Source organism: Cuculus canorus, chromosome 4 (genome assembly GCF_017976375.1).
Source record: "Cuculus canorus isolate bCucCan1 chromosome 4, bCucCan1.pri, whole genome shotgun sequence".
Taxonomy (NCBI): Eukaryota; Metazoa; Chordata; class Aves; order Cuculiformes; family Cuculidae; genus Cuculus; species Cuculus canorus.
This window is the reverse complement of record NC_071404.1, coordinates 28,372,406-28,390,877: the sequence shown is the minus strand read 5'-3', so window position 1 is coordinate 28,390,877 and position 18,472 is coordinate 28,372,406. Positions and strand designations below refer to the sequence as shown.

At 38.6% G+C, this 18,472-nt stretch overlaps 1 protein-coding gene across 1 annotated transcript in view; it reads left to right on the top strand.

Moving 5' to 3' along the window:
* The first annotated feature begins 944 nt into the window (after positions 1 to 944).
* The window catches only part of NFXL1 (nuclear transcription factor, X-box binding like 1), a 52,754-nt gene continuing 35,226 nt past the window's right edge, over positions 945 to 18,472 (top strand). Inside the window, exons 1-14 of the mRNA XM_054064710.1 lie at positions 945 to 1,225; positions 2,614 to 2,787; positions 3,140 to 3,249; positions 4,806 to 4,939; positions 6,545 to 6,723; positions 6,891 to 7,052; positions 7,158 to 7,258; positions 8,462 to 8,576; positions 8,936 to 9,060; positions 9,996 to 10,118; positions 11,471 to 11,561; positions 14,496 to 14,616; positions 15,162 to 15,318; positions 16,031 to 16,122. Of these exons, the coding sequence (XP_053920685.1) occupies positions 1,108 to 1,225; positions 2,614 to 2,787; positions 3,140 to 3,249; positions 4,806 to 4,939; positions 6,545 to 6,723; positions 6,891 to 7,052; positions 7,158 to 7,258; positions 8,462 to 8,576; positions 8,936 to 9,060; positions 9,996 to 10,118; positions 11,471 to 11,561; positions 14,496 to 14,616; positions 15,162 to 15,318; positions 16,031 to 16,122 (1,802 nt within the window). The 5' untranslated portion in view covers positions 945 to 1,107. The remainder of the gene's footprint in view (positions 1,226 to 2,613; positions 2,788 to 3,139; positions 3,250 to 4,805; positions 4,940 to 6,544; positions 6,724 to 6,890; positions 7,053 to 7,157; positions 7,259 to 8,461; positions 8,577 to 8,935; positions 9,061 to 9,995; positions 10,119 to 11,470; positions 11,562 to 14,495; positions 14,617 to 15,161; positions 15,319 to 16,030; positions 16,123 to 18,472) is intronic.

Genomic DNA, 18,472 nt, shown 5'->3' with positions numbered 1-18,472 from the left:
CTGCAGGGTGGGTGGAACTAGACGATCCTTAAGGTCCCTTCCAACCCAAATTATGGATCAAATTCTATGATTCTAGTCTATGTATTTCTGTGCAATAAAACCTTCCGGATATAGGTGAGTGAAGTTTCTAAACATGCTTTGTGGCTGATTTTAAACTCTCGCACTCCTGAGGAGGGGGAAGAAAATGCATCCAGGGGCTGCACGGTGCCAGCAATTTACTCGGGAGAAAAGAAGTCTGAAGGGAGACCTCATCGCTCGGTGCAACCGCCTGAAAGGAGACTGCAGTGAGGCAGGCGTCGGTCTCTTCCCCCAAGTAAAAACGACAGGATGAGAGAAAACGGCCTCAAGTTGCACCAGGTAAGTTTAAACTGCATATTGGAAAAAAGTGTCTTCACTGAAAAGAGTGGACGAGCACTGGAACAGGCTGCCTAGAGAGCAGCAGTTGAGCCTCCGCAGGGATTTAGAAGCCGTGCAGATGCGGCGCTCGGGGACGCGGTTGAGCGCTGGAGTCGGCGGTCGGACTCGATGATTATACAAGTCTTTTCCCACGCAAGCGATGCTGTGACGGGCGTCCAAACCCACGGCTTCTGCAGCCCGAGCGGCACGGAAAAAGAAACCCAATTACTAAGTAACAAAGAGATGCCAGCCTGGAGAGCGGCAAAGGCGTTTCCTGCCGCGCCCGCCCCGCTCTCAGCGCGCCTTTTCCCCGCAGCGCACCCCGACCCAGCGGCCCGCGCCTCTTCCTCGCTCGCGCGCTCCCCTCGTGGCGAGCCTTCCCCTCGCGGCGCGCGCCCTCCTCGTAGTACCCCGCGTCTCGGCGGAGCGCCCCGTCCAGGGGGCGCCTCTCCTCTCCCCTCCCCGCCGCGCCCGCTCCCCGTCCCCGCGGCACACGCTCGCCCAGCCGCACTCCCCAGCTCCTCCCGACGCGCCTTCTCCCAGCCGGGCCCCGCCCCTCGCGGGGAGCGCCGGGAGCTGTAGTCGCGCCGCCGCGGAGCTCCCGGGCTGCGAGGCCGCCTGCGGCGCGGAGGGGCCGGGTCGGGCGGAACGCGCCGCTCTCGGTGCGGGCTCGTCTCGGAGCGCTCGGCCCCGCTCGCTGCCGGGGCGGCGATGGAGGCGCCGTGGCGGCAGGGCGGCCGGGGCCGGGGCCGCGCCAGGCCCGGGGCCGAGATGGCTGGGGCGGCCGCCCGGCCCCCGCCCGCCCGGGACCGCGGCGAGGGGGGCGGCGGTGAGTGTCGCGTCCTCCCGGTCTGGGCAGCGCGGGGCCGGGGCGAGCGCTATCCCCGAGGGACACCGTGGGGCGGCCCCGCACCGGGAGCTGCCGGGGGGCGGATCGCCGGGTAGCCCCGGGGGGAGGGGCGGGAGCCCAGTTCCTCAAGGGCGACGTGGGAAGCAGCGAGACTGGACTTGGCGGAGCCCCAGCAAATCTGCTGGGTGCGATAGTCTGAGACAGGGATGGTCAGAGGGCTGGAGCACCTCCTGTACGAGGGGAGATGGGGTTGTTCAGCCTGGAGAAGAGAAGGCTCTGAGGAGACCTTATACCGACCTTCCCGTACCTGAAGGGGCTACAGGACATCTGGAGAGGGACTGTTTGTAAAGGCTTGTGGGGAGAGGACATGGGGCCATGGGTATAAACTGGAGAGGGGCAGATTTAGACTAGGCATAAGGAGAAATTTCTTCACGATGAGAGTGATGAGGCACTGGCACAGGTTACCCAGGGAAGTTGTGGCTGCTCCTTCCTGGAGGTGTTCAAGGCCAGGTTGGATGGGGCCTTGGGCAGCCTGATCCAGTGGGAGGTGTCCCTGCCTGTGGCAGGGGGGTTGGAACTGGATGACCTTAAAGGTCTCTTCCAACACAAACTATTCCATGATTCTATGATGTGGAGAATGAGGAGGCACCTAAGACCTGTGATCTGCTGAAGGCTTTTGTATCTCTGTGGGGTGTTATCTTAAAGGCACTTTGGTTTATTACAGACTCTTTTTTTTTTTCTCCAAGAGAGACTCTTCGTCTATTTCACATGCAATAACTTCAATAAAAAGCAGTAACTTCAAAGAAAACCCCTATATTAAAACACACTCACTTTTGATGCTGCCAGCTGTGAAGTAGTATGAACCCACTATTGCAATAAACACTTGTTGGATGGGGGGATAAAAGTCATAATTTAAAAAATACCAAATGCTGGGAGAGGCACCTGTAGGTTATCAGCAAATTATAGCAACTGTTCTTGTCAAGAATAGCGTGATTTTCTTTTTTATTTTTATTTTTCTTCGTGTAGTGAAAGCTGTGTTTATGTGGGATGTGTATGTGTGGTTTTTTTTAAGTATCCTCCTTGAAAAGCAGCATTATAGATGCATATACTCTAATATATGTGGTTGCATTTGTCAGCAGTAATTGACAGATAATAATTCCTGTTGTGAATTTTATGCATAATGCACAGTAAAGAAAAAAATATAATTTATCTCTTTGTGTTAGTGTTGAAAGTGTAGCAATGTGCTATCTTTAAAAATATAAAACAGTAAGCATTTTAAAGGGGACAGTTGAAAGTATTTGGAACTGAGCATGTTGTTATGATTAGTTATCATGCTGTTAATCATAATTAATCTGTTCTCTTAATAGAATCAAATTCACAGAAGAAATTTGATGAAATTAAGAAGGCTAATCAGGCTGCAGCAAAAAAGCTAGTTGAAGACCAATTTAGCTCCTCCTCCTCTGATGATGATGATGATGAAGATGAAGTTAAACAAGGAAAGATTTTGGCAAAAACATTTACCATTTACGCCAGTCAAACCGGTAATTTTTTTATTTATTGACTTTTATTTTTGTATGAAAGCATGAACAATGTTAAATTGCTTTCTATGTATTAGAATTGTTCCATAACTGGAGGGAAAGCACTTTATTCTGATGTCTTGTATTAAAAACATCTGTTCCCAGCGATGCATGCTGGTGGTACTTGTCTCTTTATGCAGAATCAATGGTATAGTTTTGAAACGGTCTTAAGTACTTCTACTAATGTGGATTTGAATTAATATATGACTGGCCTCTTTTCAGAGAAAAAGTGTATGTAGTTTTACAGCAGTCTCAACATGTACAGAATAGCAGATCAAACATTACTGATTGCTTTTAAAATCTTTGTACATTAAAGATGGAGGTGCAAGTGAACTGGAACGTACAAGACAGTACATGAATGAAGCTTTTCAGTCAGGGGCTATGACATGTCTGATCTGCATTGCTTCAGTTAAAAGGAACCAAGCTGTAAGTATTTTACAGTAGTCTTTTAGAATAAAGTAAATATGACTGTCTGAATAACTTATGCCTAATTACATTACTAAGGTAATTCTTGGGATTGGTTGTTTTAAGAGTACTAAGTGCAACATATGGCAACTTTGGATTTTTCAGACTCTTGAAGAAATAAGTGATTATATATGTATAGCTTGTTATCATTACATGCTTGTTTTGACATATGTCTGTTATTGTAATGTAAAGTAGTTATTTTTAAAATTGAGAGTAAAAGATGAAAAAAGAAGTGCAGGAAAGCCAGTGCATGCAATGGTATAATTGGTAAGCTATGTTGTAGGAAATCCCAAAGTAAAGAAATATTCTTGTTAGATTTATAGCAGGAGAGCTCAGATAGACTTTGCTGTTCCAAGTGCTGATCAGGTGAAAGAGAAGGGTGGCATGTTTGAGAAGATTGTCTTATTTCATTTATGTATGTTTTTCATGGGAGAGATTTCAGGCCAAATCTTTTCCAGTTTTATTGTTTTGTATCAGTTGACAGGGCCAACTCTGTTTCTGTTACAGTTATTGGAATGGAATACGTTTGCAACCGTGTTTGTTAAAAGTGCAGAAAATTTTTAACCACTTAGACTGGATGTACCTGGACTAGAAATATCCAATGAAACTGTAGTCATTAACTCTTTTTTTTTTAGGAAGAAATGCAGTATGTTTTCTATGAGTTCTTAGCATATTTAATCCATATTTTTTCAAACCTCAACATATATGTTTAGCTTGATTTTAAAGTTCTGTATCTTTTGAAGTAATCTTGTTTCAGCAGAAGTGAGGTGATTTGGCAGCTTGGAAATCTTTTTGTAACTCAGTGGTTTGTTAGTTGTCCTCAATTGATAATGTTTCAACCAAGTGTGTTTGTTTACTTATTGTCTTCTGTTAGGTTTAGTTTTGTCTAGAGACCTAGAGTATGAGGTAAGGAGAGCTGGATTTATTTAGCCTAGCAAAGAGGAGGCTAAGGGATGATATGATTGCAGACTCTATCTACTTGGATTTGTGAAAGTGGCTAAAGCTACTCCTTGTGGTGACAGGTGGTGTAATAAGGGGCAATGGCAAAAACTGGGGCTTGGCAGGTGCAGACTGTATACTAGGAAGGTAGTATGACACTTGAAGCAGTTTGCCCAGGATGATTGTAGAGTTCCCATCCTTCAGGTTTTTCCAGCTTTGCTGGACAAGGCTGTGACTGAGCTGAGCTCGGTTGACAGTAGCCCTATTTTGGGCACAAGGTTGCGCTATGACCTCTAACAGTGTATTTAAATCAAAATTTCTATCATTATATAAGTGTTTTGAACCCCATAATCCTTGGCGAAACTTCCCACAGCAGCAGGAAAAAAACTTATAGGTGTGAATCTGTAACAGTAAAACTGCCTGTATTAATCTAACAATAAGCATAATCTTCCTTTGGAAACCCATTTTTTAAGTGGAAAAATAGCAAGCTTGTATTTCTTTAAATACTATGGATGCTCATCAATGGAAACAAAAAGGAAGGTAATATAAAGCAAGTGGCACTTGTATCTGCTCTTTAGGTCTGGAGCTGTTGTGGATGCTTCTGTATATTTCACCTGGTGTGTATCCAGAAGTGGGCCAAGGACAGTCTTTTCCTTGTGTCTTCTCCCTTGACAGATGAAGATTTTGGGAAGAAAGATTATCCCTGGCCATGGTGAGCTCTTCGTGGTACAATTGCAAAGATACTCTGATGGTGAAACTTGTGAACTGTAGTTACTTTAAAAAGGAATGGTGTTTGTAAATGACATGCACACACACAAAAAAATAGTTTAGAAGACTGACTTATCTATTGCTTTTCTGAATTTTTAAGTTTTCATTAACATGATTCAGAAATATTTCCCAGTGATATTAAAAACCTGATGCATCAAATTTGTCTTAACCTCTGAGAAGGTAACTTATCCTGTATCTCAACTTCTAATATTTATTTCTGAATGGCTTTATATATTTGTCACTATTTCAATTTGCATCACAAAATAAATAAAAAAAAAAGTTCTAAAATAGCAAGGTTTAGGGATTACTTTTTTTTCAGTCTCTATAATTCATGCATTCAAGACAGTCTTACAGCTTTACATGAGATTGTGTAAAGAAGAAGTTAATGTTGTGGCTGCATGAATAATGAATAAAGGTTTTTGCCTGAAAGTTCAGTCAAAGTTTCTCTGTGCATATTTGCTCCATTCTTTATTTGCTCACCTAATTTTAGGTGGAAACCTGTAGTATAATCTTTGAGACACAATTCTTAGTCAGATTTGGTGGATTCTAAAGCTCTATAAATGTGGGACCTCAGAGAACAGATTTGCTTAAGAAATAAGGTGTAAAATTGTTGACTCACAGCATCTCAACCTTATAATGCTCATTCTACTATAAACTAGTTCTGTGCTTCTTATAATGTTTATGATGATAAAATTTCAAAGCAAATAACAATGTATTTAACCTTTAAGCACATGATAAAACTGCAGTCGCTGGTTTATGGCCTGTTATGTATTATACAGAAACAAATTGATGTTTTAATTGATAAAAATGCGTACATAGGTTTTCCAAAACCTCTGTTCACCTCTTGAGGAGGAGCTCCTTGTCTATTGTCTTTTCCCAGGGTAGCCAGAAACAGGAGCTGCTTCTTTCTCCTTCCTTATGTTGCCTCCTTCATCCATGGCTGGCACCTAAAAGCCTTCAGGACCTGTGGCACTAACAAATTCCAGATCTTTGGTGCCTATCTACCTTTAGGAATAATGCATTTTTTAATATCTGACACCATCAAGGATAACAAATAAAGATGTGCATCTTATAATATCAGAGACGCTAAATTAACACAATCTAAAATCTTCTAGATAAAATTTTAGTTATTATGCATGGTTTTAATAGCATTACCAAATCTTATTTTACATAGTTTATAAATTGCTATTGGTAAAATCCTCTCTTTAATTTCTTTAATTCTTTGTTGCATACATTCCTTTGCTATTACTTGGCATAAAAATTATCTGGTATGCTTACTACACTGAATTTTTTGCATACATTCTTAAAGAAAAAAGATTGCAGTGATAGGACAGTTCCTTAGACATTCTAATGAATGTATTGCAGAATCTGACATACAGCAAGACCTTTATTGTAAATTTAAATATGTTGTTATTCTTTACAGTAGTTGTAAAAGTATTAATTGGTAGCCTGGTAACAATCTTGGGAAACTGAAATAAGAACTGCTTTTCTTATTAAAAGCATCTTCAAAAATTGCATTTCTTTTCACTTTCTTTTTCCCTTGTTGTAGTCCAAAATGTAGGTTTGAATACAAACGGTCTGAAACTCCCAGTAAGTATTACTGTTACTGTGGAAAAGTGGAGAATCCACCGCTGGACCCATGGCTGGTACCTCACTCCTGTGGTCAGATATGTGAGAAGGAATTCAAACCTTCTTGTGGTCATAAATGTTTGCTGCTTTGTCATCCAGGTAAATACTTTGTGTCTCTTGGTTGTACGACCTGTATTTATGTAGCTGTTACACAGTTTTACTTAAAATCTGTTAACTATATTTAGAATCCTCAGAATAAGCCAGATATAGTCACGGCTGCATCTGCGGAATGGCTCTTTGCGAGGTATTCTTTTTTCTCTACTTAGGGCCCTGTCCGCCTTGCCCAAAGATGGTTCAAACCACCTGTCACTGTAAGAAGGCTAAGCCAGTAGCCCGAAGGTGCAGTGCCAAGGAATGGTCGTGCTGTCTGCCGTGTGGACGAATGTTGCTGTGTGGACAACACAGCTGTGAGAATCCCTGTCATGCAGGTAGACCTGCCTTCTTAAACTTCAGAGGAGTAGTTGTTTTAATTGCTAAGATACATCATTCCTTTACAATTTCTACTCTCAATGTCACTTGGCAATTACATACAGGAGATTGTCAGCCTTGTCCCCGAGTCAGTAAACAACGATGCATCTGTGGAAGGCAGACAGCAGAAAGACTTTGTGCAAGTCCTCAGTGGCAGTGTGATCAGGTATGCTGAAGCTGGCGTTTTTAGCTTATTTCTCATATTTATGAATTTGATTGCATGGTGTATTAAGGACTGGAAAAACTAATTCAGTAGGAAAATAATTTTATTTTTTAGGTTTTGAAAGTGCAATCAAAAACCAGCAATGTTTGAGAATGGATTTACTTAGTGGTCCAGTTAATTTCTGTCAGTAATTAAAATGTCCCTTCTAGAATTGTGCTAGGGTTAAGCTGGCAGTGAATTCGACCTTTTATATTCTGTTTCCTTGTACTTGAGGTTGAAATTTTAGCTGCTATCTTCAAAAATAAGCATGAAAGCATTTCAAGCTTCTTTAATTCTGGTGACTGTAATAAAATGAAAGCTTTGTGATTGAGTCTTTTAAGTATGTCTGTAGCTCATTGTTAGGACCAAGGCTATGAATTGACAGACAAAAAAATAAAAATAATTATAAAAATAATCAGGAGAGGATTGCACCAAGAGGTACTTGGTCATCGTGATCTCAATAAGAAAGGCACTCAGCCTTTGTAAACTATCAGTAAAAATGTGATTTATTTCAGCTAATGCTATAAAGAAGGGGAGGATAATATAATCAATAGTATGGCATTTTGATGCTGAGAACCCTAAGCTGTGCAGCACAGAATGGGCCTCTGATCCATGTGCAGCATGCAGTGCAGACCCCATCTGTAAAAAGGGTTACCCCATTTTGGTCATCAAAGCTACTGTCGGATTTTATGAGAAAGCAACTCTGTTCATCACTCCTACTGCAAACAGAAGGGATGTTCACACGAGAACGTCTTACTGCACATTTATCAAGGCTAGGAGATGCAGGTGGCATAATCACTGCTAACAAGCTGGAGCTGCCTCTGATTGCCTCTGCTACAATAACTTTATCTTGTGGCCTTCGTGTATGTGCAGCACAACACAGACCTAAAGGTCAAGCTGTACATGCAGCACACCACAGTCCTGGGACTACTCAGGTTAATGTGAACCACTAACTCCTCAGTATGCAGTGGTCTTCCAGTCAGGACCACTGCAGGAGTGGTCAGTTTTCTTTGGCAAAGCTGGTAAATATAACATTTGTTAACAAAACTCAGAAAAAGTTAAATCCAATCCACATGTCTTGCACTCTTAGTTTTTCCACTTGGATTGTTTTGTCTTGATATGCAGTTCGGTTACATTGCATTCACTCGGTTTCTCTGAATTTTCTAGATGTGTGGAAAACCTTTGTCTTGTGGTAATCATGTATGTGAACAAGTTTGTCATGCTGGTCTCTGTGGAGACTGTCCTCGTTCTGGGAAAAGGTCCTGTCCATGTGAAAAAACAAGTAAGCTGCCTTTTTTTTTCCCCCTTTTTTAAAAAAAAAGTAAATAAGATGATAAATTTAATGAAAAAAGTCATCCAGTCTTTGAAAAAAGTCAGTAGTTTAGGTTAATTCTGCAGGGCAAGGTCCATGAAAAGTTCCTACAAACAGCAAACTGTGACAGCTTGTATTAACTTTTTTGCTTAATTCTCTCAAAGCTTTATTTAGTACCAGAGGTTTAACTGGTGAATAACTGAGTGCTTGTAGAGAAACTTTTAAAAACGTGAGAGAGAATTGGAATTTGAAGTCATATTGCACTGCATTTTTTTCTAAGTATTTTGGCTTTTTTCTAAATGTTTGCTTGTACTTCTCTCTTCAACTAGAGTTTATATTGCCTTGTACAGAAGATGTGCCCACTTGTGGTGATAGTTGTGACAAAGTTCTGGAATGTGGCATTCATAAATGTTCACAGCGCTGTCATCGGGGTCCCTGTGAAATATGCAGACAGGTTAGTCTTACTGTAGCAGGTTCACCCTTTGCTAGGGTTTTTAAACACTATATGCCTGGAACAGTGCAAGTCTCCTGAGGAAAATGAAGTCACATCTGTCACAAGATTTATGACTTTCTGTTCATTAAAAGCAGCACGTTTTTCCCTGTTACTGGCCTGGTTCTCACACAATTCTGAATTAAGAGCTGAGCATTATGTATCTGAAGTGAGGCATAAATGAGGGTTTTAGACGTTTGGGTTGGTTTCATTTTGATTGCTTGTTTTTTAAATTAATTATGCCCTAAAAGATACTTAATTTGTTGCCAGCTCTTCTACCTTCTTTGCTGATTTATCTTACTACGCTATTTCTTCTTTAGTTAAATGGAAAATGCTGTAGCATAACACTATTTCCTTGTTAGTAAGCAAATATTTTGCTCTGCTCGAAATACCTGTGCAGCTTCTGTGGTCTGGCCTATGTAACTGTTGGTCTCACTGCTCTCAGCTGTTTCTTCCTAAACCAGCGTGAGCTACAAAGTTTATGGTGAAGGCAGTTAGCACATGGTAGCTAGGATGAAGGTCAGATAAGTCTGCTCACCTACTTCTTAAGTAATCCGTATAAATGATGGATGAATCTACTTACTTTTTTGTATGAATTTGTTTTGCATTTATGCTTGACATCTTGCGCAACATGCTTGAGTGGTTCCCTGGAAGAGGCTTCCCTTGTGGTGCAACCAAAGCTGCAGTGAGATGTGATCTAGAGCACAGTGTCTGTGATACTGACACAAGGTCCCCAAGTACAGATAGGTGATCTGTTCCAAGCATGTGATATATTTACTGTTGTGATAGAGCATTGTTGTGTTTTATTTTTCTTTACAGCTAGTAGTAAAACATTTTATTTTCCACTCCTTTTTTTGATATTAAAAATATCCTGCTTTTTTCCTTTTCTTGCTGTCCAGGAAGTTGAAAAACAGTGTCGCTGTGGAAAGCACACTAAACGCATGCCATGTCATAAGCCATATCTGTGTGAAACAAAGTGTACTAAAATTCGTGATTGCCAGAAGCACCAGTGTAGGAGAAAGGTAAGTGAATACAGAGATGATCTTTCTCAAATGTGTTGTTCAGATAACTTTTTAAAAAATTTAGTTATAATCTTTTGTATTCTATATAAATCACATCAGTCTGTTGCTCCATCTCATATTACTGTATAGGAAGACGAATCTTCTTCAGCATCATTCGAATTAGTTTGCAGTGTACCGGAATTCTCTGAACAGCATGTCACCAAGAAAAACTCTGTGGCCTTAAAACCTAGGAGGAGATTTTGACAACTTTTCACTTCTAGAAGGCAGTTTCGCTTTCAGATACTTGATTGGTTCCAGATTGCTTAAATCGTCAGAAATAGTTAAATCTATTTCTTTCCTTGCTTTGTTGAAAGAGTTGGGAATATCTCACAACTTTGTAAAGGACATACTCATTTTTGGCAGCATAGTCTTCCACTCCACCTTTTAATATGCATCACTGCAAAGAGCAGTGGTCTGACAATGAGGAATTTGAGTTTTGTTTCCCTTATCCTTTGAAGACAAAGGAGTGATCAATAGCTCAGATGTATCTTTTCATTTGAGAAGGACCAAGTGTTGCCTGCTGTGTGTGAATTAAGACATTAAGAATAATGGACTTCTTACCACAAAGGGGGACCAAAAATACAGTTTTATTCCTGTGTGGTTTTGACTGTTATCATCATTATTACAGTGAATTTGCTTTATGTGAAAAGATGGCAAAGCAAGTAAATGCAATCCTGACATCTTTAATTTATGCTAAAAATCCAGGTTTCTCTTCCTAATTGCCACCCTTCCTTATACCATTTGGATGGAAGGGTACCTTTCAAGTTAATAGGAAAGATGAGGTTTTCTCCTGACCTGGTACCCACCAATGTGGTGCTGTTGTGATGTGTTCTGATTCTTCCTCATTACTACTTTAAGAACAAAAAGTAGATATCTGATCCTAGAGTTTTCTGAACTTTGCTACAAATATAAAAGTTGTTTAGGACTCTTTTGTTCCAGGAATGATATAATGTAAAAGTGGAAGACATTGCAGAATAATGAGACAAACTGTTGGATATCCTACATGTAATCTTCTGGAATTATTTTTTATTAAAATATTTTAAGAATTTGAACTTTTGAAGTGTTCTTATGATTTTTTGAAGCCCTCTGTTGAAATTATTTCAAATGTGTGTTTTTTTCTCATTATTTTATAATTTGAAATTTTAAAAAACTTTACGGATTGCTTCCATTCTATAGGTGACATGAATTTGAGGAAATTTGACTAAATTGCATGAAATTTTTCTGAGTAGTAATGAAAAAAATTAGATAGTAGCGAACGTATACCAGAAATGTCTATGTTTTCAGTTATACAGTGTATATATATTTTTTAATAGTGCTGTCCTGGAAACTGTCCACCTTGTGATCAAGTCTGTGGGCGGACTCTAGGCTGCAGAAATCACAAATGTCCTTCAGGCTGCCATAGAGGTAAGAATAGGTGAAGGATCCCTGTAGTGATGCGATATTGTTTATTTTTGCCAAACTTCATGCTTGCATAACTCTGGGTGGTGCTTAGTGAATTCTCTCCCTTGTTGCATGTGGGCTTTTTGTGGGGGCAGTGCATTTGAAAGGTTTTCAGTGCTGGTTAGAGCTTAGGGACTTACATAATGACAACCTGAGTTTTTATGTGGTAATCTTGCTTAGCATTTTTCCTCTGATACTGCTCTGTCCCCTTTCCAGCTGCTTAAAAATCCATAGCTTGACATGTTTTTCCAAATAATTCTGTTCACTGAATGTGCATAACGGAGTCTGACTATGTATAGAAATGACTGTGCTGATTGAGTCTGGATGTTTTTTTAAAAATCCTAGAATAGAACATGTGATACAAGTGGGCTTAAAAAAAAAAAAAAGTTGATGAAATTTGAATGTATATTGGTATCATATTGGTAAAAGAGAAAATAAGAATTTATTACTGGCTACGTGAAGGGTAACAAAAAAGTTTACTTCTGCGTCCAGTGACCTTGGTTACATAGATGGTGAAAGTGTCCAAAACTACCTAGCAGCTTTTATTCTGGCAGCTGCTTTGACTTTGGATTAAATTGGAGTGACTGAACAAGTGGTTGCCCTTTCAGCAATTTTCCCCACAGAAGATGCTGTCCTGCTGAAACAGCAACTGAGTAGCCTACGCGATTTCCCTTGGTATCCTGGACTGTAAATTGTAACAACTCATGCAATAATTCACAACTTGTTCAGCCAATCATGCTCTTGAGACAGTGATTCTTAAGAGGATGGGTGTATGTGGTAGTTGTCCCAGTTAACCTGCTGGGTTTGTCTGTCACTACAAACGAGTGGGGTTTTTTTTTTCTCTGTTGACTATGATCTTTCTCTTCTTCCCCTGCCTTTCTTCTCTCTTCCCAATACCCCTCCAAAATCCTGGAAATACAGAATTTAATTTTTTTTGTACTGTCAGAAGAAAACTGGCAGCATTGTTTTTTGGTAACTGAATGACAGAATAAAACTGCCGCAAAAACTAAGGCAATAATGCTGCATTATAGAATGAACTTTTACATTCAATAGCTATTTCATACTGCATCTTGCAACCTGAAAAGGGGCTAGAAGTGACAGTGATTTCCGATAACTAACAGTGGTATAAAAAAATGATAGAGCAGTGTCTATAAGAAAACAAAATTGAACTTTGAGAATGTAAATATCAAATATATACACTTTGAAGTGTGTTATTTATTGATTGTCAATATTTAAGTACTGTCTTGCCAAAAGTTGCATCTAATGAAGCTAATACCTATGATATCAGATGATAAATCTAGAAAAGAGAATAGCACCTGTGTGCTTTAACGAATTACAATCTAGTATAATTTGCAATACCTTGTCAGAATGTTTGATAATAGTCCTAATAAAGGCAATGGGTTTTATTTAAAAATATTTATATTCATGTGTTTGTCCTTACACTAATATTTTGGTAGCTGCTGGAAGTTATTATTATTATGGTAATACCAGGCCAGGATAATTTTGCAGTGAAATGCCAGATCTCAGTGACCACTAATTTTAAAGAAAATAATATATCCCCAAGAGAATAACTTGCCAGATTGCATCCTTTAAAAAGTACCTGATTTCAGAATTATTAGAGGTTGCAGCTAATAAGCACTTGGATTTGAGCAGGGTTCCTGAAAAAAAAGTAACTTAATATGTTCTGTTTGTGGTTTGATTTTTACTTTTTTTTTTTTTTTTTATTTAAGTGTTTAATCATGCTTGCTGAAATTTAGAATGTATTGTCAGGGAATAGAAATATTTTGTTTCCTACTGTAGTACATTATAACATTTATTTTGGGAACAGTGTGTTCTCACCTTAACTTCAGACTTGTATGCGATGTCTGCCCTTTCATCTTTTTGAGAATGTAGGCAGTTGTCTCTGTGAACAGAATATTTAAGTAAATTATAAACATTAGTCTGGACAGCACAGCTGTAGACCTTCAGTTATTTTGTAAAAGCAGTTGTTTATTTCTGCTGATAATATATCATAATTAAATTTACTTTGCAATATAAGGACTATACTTCCATCCTTTTTAATTCAGCAGCCTTTTGTCATTGAGAGATCTGCTTCTGGAAGTGTTGCTTCTCAGATTCTGCTAACAAGTCAGAATTGCCCAAAAAGTTCTGCTGTTGATAAAGTGTTCAAAGTATTGCTTTCTTTAAAGTTTCAGAATGCAGTGCATTTAGTAAGCCAAAATCCCACACCCATATTTGCATTTTTTAGAAGATATTGATTGTTAATTACTCAACAGTAAAACTTAGCAGTTGGCACTTAAGGAAATAGTGCAGGAGAACTATAAATTAAGACACAGATATTTTGCAGATCTCTCTTTAAATATATCAGGTTAGTAGCATGAGTGACTCTTTTATAAAGGACGAGGGGCTTTTAAAAAAGCATTAATTATACATAGAGAATGGACATTTCTTTAATATTGTACAAAATCTGTAAAACTTTATTGTGCCAGCTTTTCAATGTTTCTTTTCTATCTTTTGAATATAGGTGAAAGATGACATGCCTTCATATGTGTGTAAGACTGAAATATAAATAGCAAATATTGTGCTGTGTTGGGTGATCCAAATGACTGTGCTTTAATAAAGCTGACTTCTTTTAAAATATGAGAGAAGGTTTATTTCTAACTTGATAACAGTTAACAACTTGAGAATAATCAAGATTATTATTAGTTTTCTTTAAGGATGCAGAAACTGTTTTCCAAGATGGATTTGAAACTAAGCAGAAATAAAAAATGAACAGGCATCTATTATTTAGATCAAAGAGGACAATTATACCATGTGCATTCTCAGAGTTACTTTAGTTACCATTTTTTATAATCAGTAATTTATGGAGATTATCATATTGTTAACATTTATTTTTAGGTAGTTGTAATCCGTGTCCAGAGACTGTAGATGTGAAATGTAATTGTGGAAAAACTGTCATTAAAGTGCCCTGTGGCAGAGAGCGTACCATCAAACCTCCCAAATGTAAACAGCTGTGCAGGTCTGTATAGAAATGGTGTGTGTTTCTAGTTTCTCAGTGCAGTTTAAGTTGTCCTTAAAGGAAGTAGTAAAATATAACTTTATAAAAGGTAAAAATTATTCCTTTAATATCGTTACAAATATTACTTCTCAGTTTTCTGTATTCTTGACCATGCAGATGGAGATTAGCAATAATCCTTCCTATTAGACACCTCTCTGATGCTGTGGTTTCATGAGCAGCTTGCTCCTATCAAGGGGGAGGTTCTGCCCCACCAAGCACCTCTAATTCTGTAGTCCCACTCCCTTCTTCAAGTCATCTCTGCTACGTTTTGAAGTGCCTCCATGAGGCAGTTTACCTAGAAAACTTGACTAGCAGAATGAAAAAGGACAATATTATCTGCTGGGGTGCAGCAAGACTACTTATTGCAGAGTAGAATTAGGATTGAAATAGCTATTTGAATATACACAAAGAACTGAGATGAATATATATTTTGGGCATAATTGTTCAGTGACTGTAACTTCATATTTCTTGCTGTAATATTGATTCATTCTTGCATTTTACTTCAGTCGACCACCTACCTGTCACCACTCTACCCAGGAGAAACACTATTGTCACTTTGGTCGGTGTCCTCCATGCCATCAGTCTTGCCAGAAAATGTTAACGTGTGGCCATTTGTGCCCCGTTCCCTGCCACGATGAAGCACTTGTGAAGCAAACTGGCTTAGTAAGTAAACAGTGAAAAATGGTGTTATTTGTTTTCTGAAAAATGAGCGACAGCTGTTTGAGCTTCGTCTTACCTTGGAGAGTTTTGGAGTTCAAAGTAAATAAATAATCAAGCAGAGAGGCATGCATACTGCTTAACCGAGAAACTGAGTGGTTCTAGCTGCTTCGTTGCATTCTAATAATTTTGTAATATGTATGATTGTGTGCAGTTTTCAGCAGTTATAATTACTCAAGAAATGATAAGATTTTTATTAGAGTGGTATTACAAATGTTTAACTTAAAAAGTAAGCAATTTTAACATAAGGGCAAAAAAATAAATTTTGAATCTGATATTTACTAATACATGAAAATTTGTACAAGTTAGAAGTGAGAAATTGTTTGGCACCTCTAAACGTGGCGCATGCATGACATGATCATAATTACCCTTGTTTAGTAATTGAAATATTTTTTTTATTTTAATCTCTATGAAATGCTTAGAATTGTGTTACTGTTTTTTTTTGTTTGCTTTGGTGCTTGATTTTTATCAGTAGTCATGCTAAGGATGAAATTGCAGTTTTTTGTATGTAGGGGGTGCTGAGATTTCTGTTAGTAAAAAGTTAGCTACTAGAAAGAAGATTTGTTAGAACTGTGATCTCTTAAGATTATATATTTAGGATCAAGCAGATAATTCTGGTTGTGTTTCGCGTTCAACTAATGTTGCCTTTTGCTCTCAGCATCAGTCTGCAGGTCCTTGGGAACAGCCATCTGAGCCAGCTTTTATTCAAACTGCATTGCCGTGCCCTCCCTGTGAGGTTCCTATACCAGTGTAAGTTTTAAAAAAAGTAAATAAATAAGGTTTTTGTATGGAAAGATGTTTTTTTCTTTTTATGCTGTTATAGAGATGGACATAAAAATAATCGTATTTTCCTCTTCAGATGCAATAAGCCTATGTGAACACCACTTTTGGAAAACTAGGAGCATTGATGGCTGTTTAATAGAAGTTTTTGTAGCGTGTGCTCACTGATAATGGACTGATGGTGTTAGGAAAGACTGGTTGTTTATAACATATGTTGTGCACATGGTTTAAAAGAAAAATATGTAAATTGCAGAGGCAGCCATTGCAATTTGACTTTTTCCATACAATTTTTTATTGTTTGGTGTATGGGATCATAATTTTCTGTGTAATGAATTGCTATTTTGTTTCTCAGTTGTTCAGTTGTTATATACTAATGAATGGCAAGTGGATGCCCTGCCTGTCTCCTTTGTATTTTTGGTTTGTCCAAAAGGTTCTGTTCCTTGACTAGAGACGAATTGACGCTTTCTGTGATGATGCTGAGGATATGAGGGAAGATATTATGATGACTTTTTTAACCATTCTTTTTCAGTTTCATAGAACTTCTGTCTACGTCGTGGAATAAGGACTCAGAATTCAACATTTATCTGAAAAAGGAAATACTCGGGTTTTTCAGTCTATTTCTGTGTTGTAGTCTCCTACTGTTTGAAAGCCTGCATACTTCGTGGGCATTAATGCCTATTTGTTTTATAAACATCCCTCCTTAATGAGGAAATATTAATGAAGTAAGAAGTAGATAGATGATTATAAAAAATATCCGACTGCTTATGTAGATATGTTTAGAACTTAGTTTCTCAAAAGTTGTACTATGATAGGTCGTATTTTTGTTTGAAACTATGACCATTCGGTACTTCTGATACTTGGGCTCAAAGTTCAAAGTCGGACTCCCAAAAGGTGAAAAATGTATATGTACAAACAGTTTTTGGGTTCACTGTTTGGGTAGATGCCTGTATAAACTGTCTCATGTAGGTATTCGGGAGAAGTCATTGTGTTATATTATGCATTATGTAGTGCATATCTCCTAGTTCCTCTGAATTACAACCTCAAAATCACCTCCTGTAGTCTGAAGATGCCTCCCCAGAGGAGATAAGTCCACTGAGTGAGAAGGAAACCATACTGAAAAAGTTGTAATTAATTTTTTAACTAGAGGAAGCATTGTTACATTTCATAGTGCTTGGGGCAAATTAGGGTTCTGTTGGCAGTAGATCACATTAATTCTGTATCCTAACTCTCTTCATTGATCTTGGCAAATGTAATATTCTTTTTTTTCTTTTTTTTAATATGAAAGTGATATGAGAGAGGTTTCCTGAATTAAGAAAATGAGAACAAAACCATAGATATAAATTAATGTGTTGCTATAAAGCAATAGATCCGACACCTTCTTAGATCATTAGTTGGGCTTTTAGAATCATTGCTAGAACAGTGGCATTTGAACTAATGTGGTAATTGAGAATAGTTTAAATAATTCTGTTCTGTATGGATGGATGTTATTGGGGATTCCATCCTTCACCACTGAGGTTTTGCAGTTCTTTTTGGTGAGTTTTCTAATAATTTAATGTCTTTGAGCATGAGCAGTCAGATATTTGGAATGGGGAATGTATTGGATATCTGTTTCTGTAAACAGTTAAAAGGGAGTTTCTGAAAAATTATTTGCTGTATTAATTTCACAGAATCATTGAGGCTGGAAGATATCTTGGGGTGGGCTCATCTAGTCCAGCCTCCTGTTAAAACAGATCAACACTGAATTCAGACCAATTTCCTCTTACCTGCCTAGAGCCTTCTGAATGGCATCCTTGCCCTCAAAGGTTTGCACCTTCATTTAGAGTTGTCTGCAAAGTTGGTGCACTTTGTCCCTTCCAAGTTACTGGGGAATAAAAATAATTAAACAAGATGGGTCCCAGGCTGAAGAATTCTACCTGTAACTGGTGTCCGAGTAAGTTACAAACAACCGGCCACTACTCTTTAAGCCTAGGGATCCTTTCATTTTTTCATGCATCTAGTAGTTCATCTGACACCATTTGTATCTCAACTTGAAAGCAAGGTTACTGTGGGGAACCTCTCAGGTACAGATTTAGTAGTTATATGGCAGAAGGCAATCCGGCTGGTTAAGCAGTTTCCCTCTGTGGTGGAACAGAAGCATGCTACAATGGAATTCTGAGGTTTTAGAAGCCGAATTAACTGGTTATATTGGATATTAAGATAGTTGAGCTGTATAGAACAAAGAACAAGCTCCTCTGCTACACCTGCTTATTATACTGTGTGAAAGACTGATTGTTGTTGCTAATATCCTGCTGTCCTGAAGACCATCTATAGCTGTTGGTAG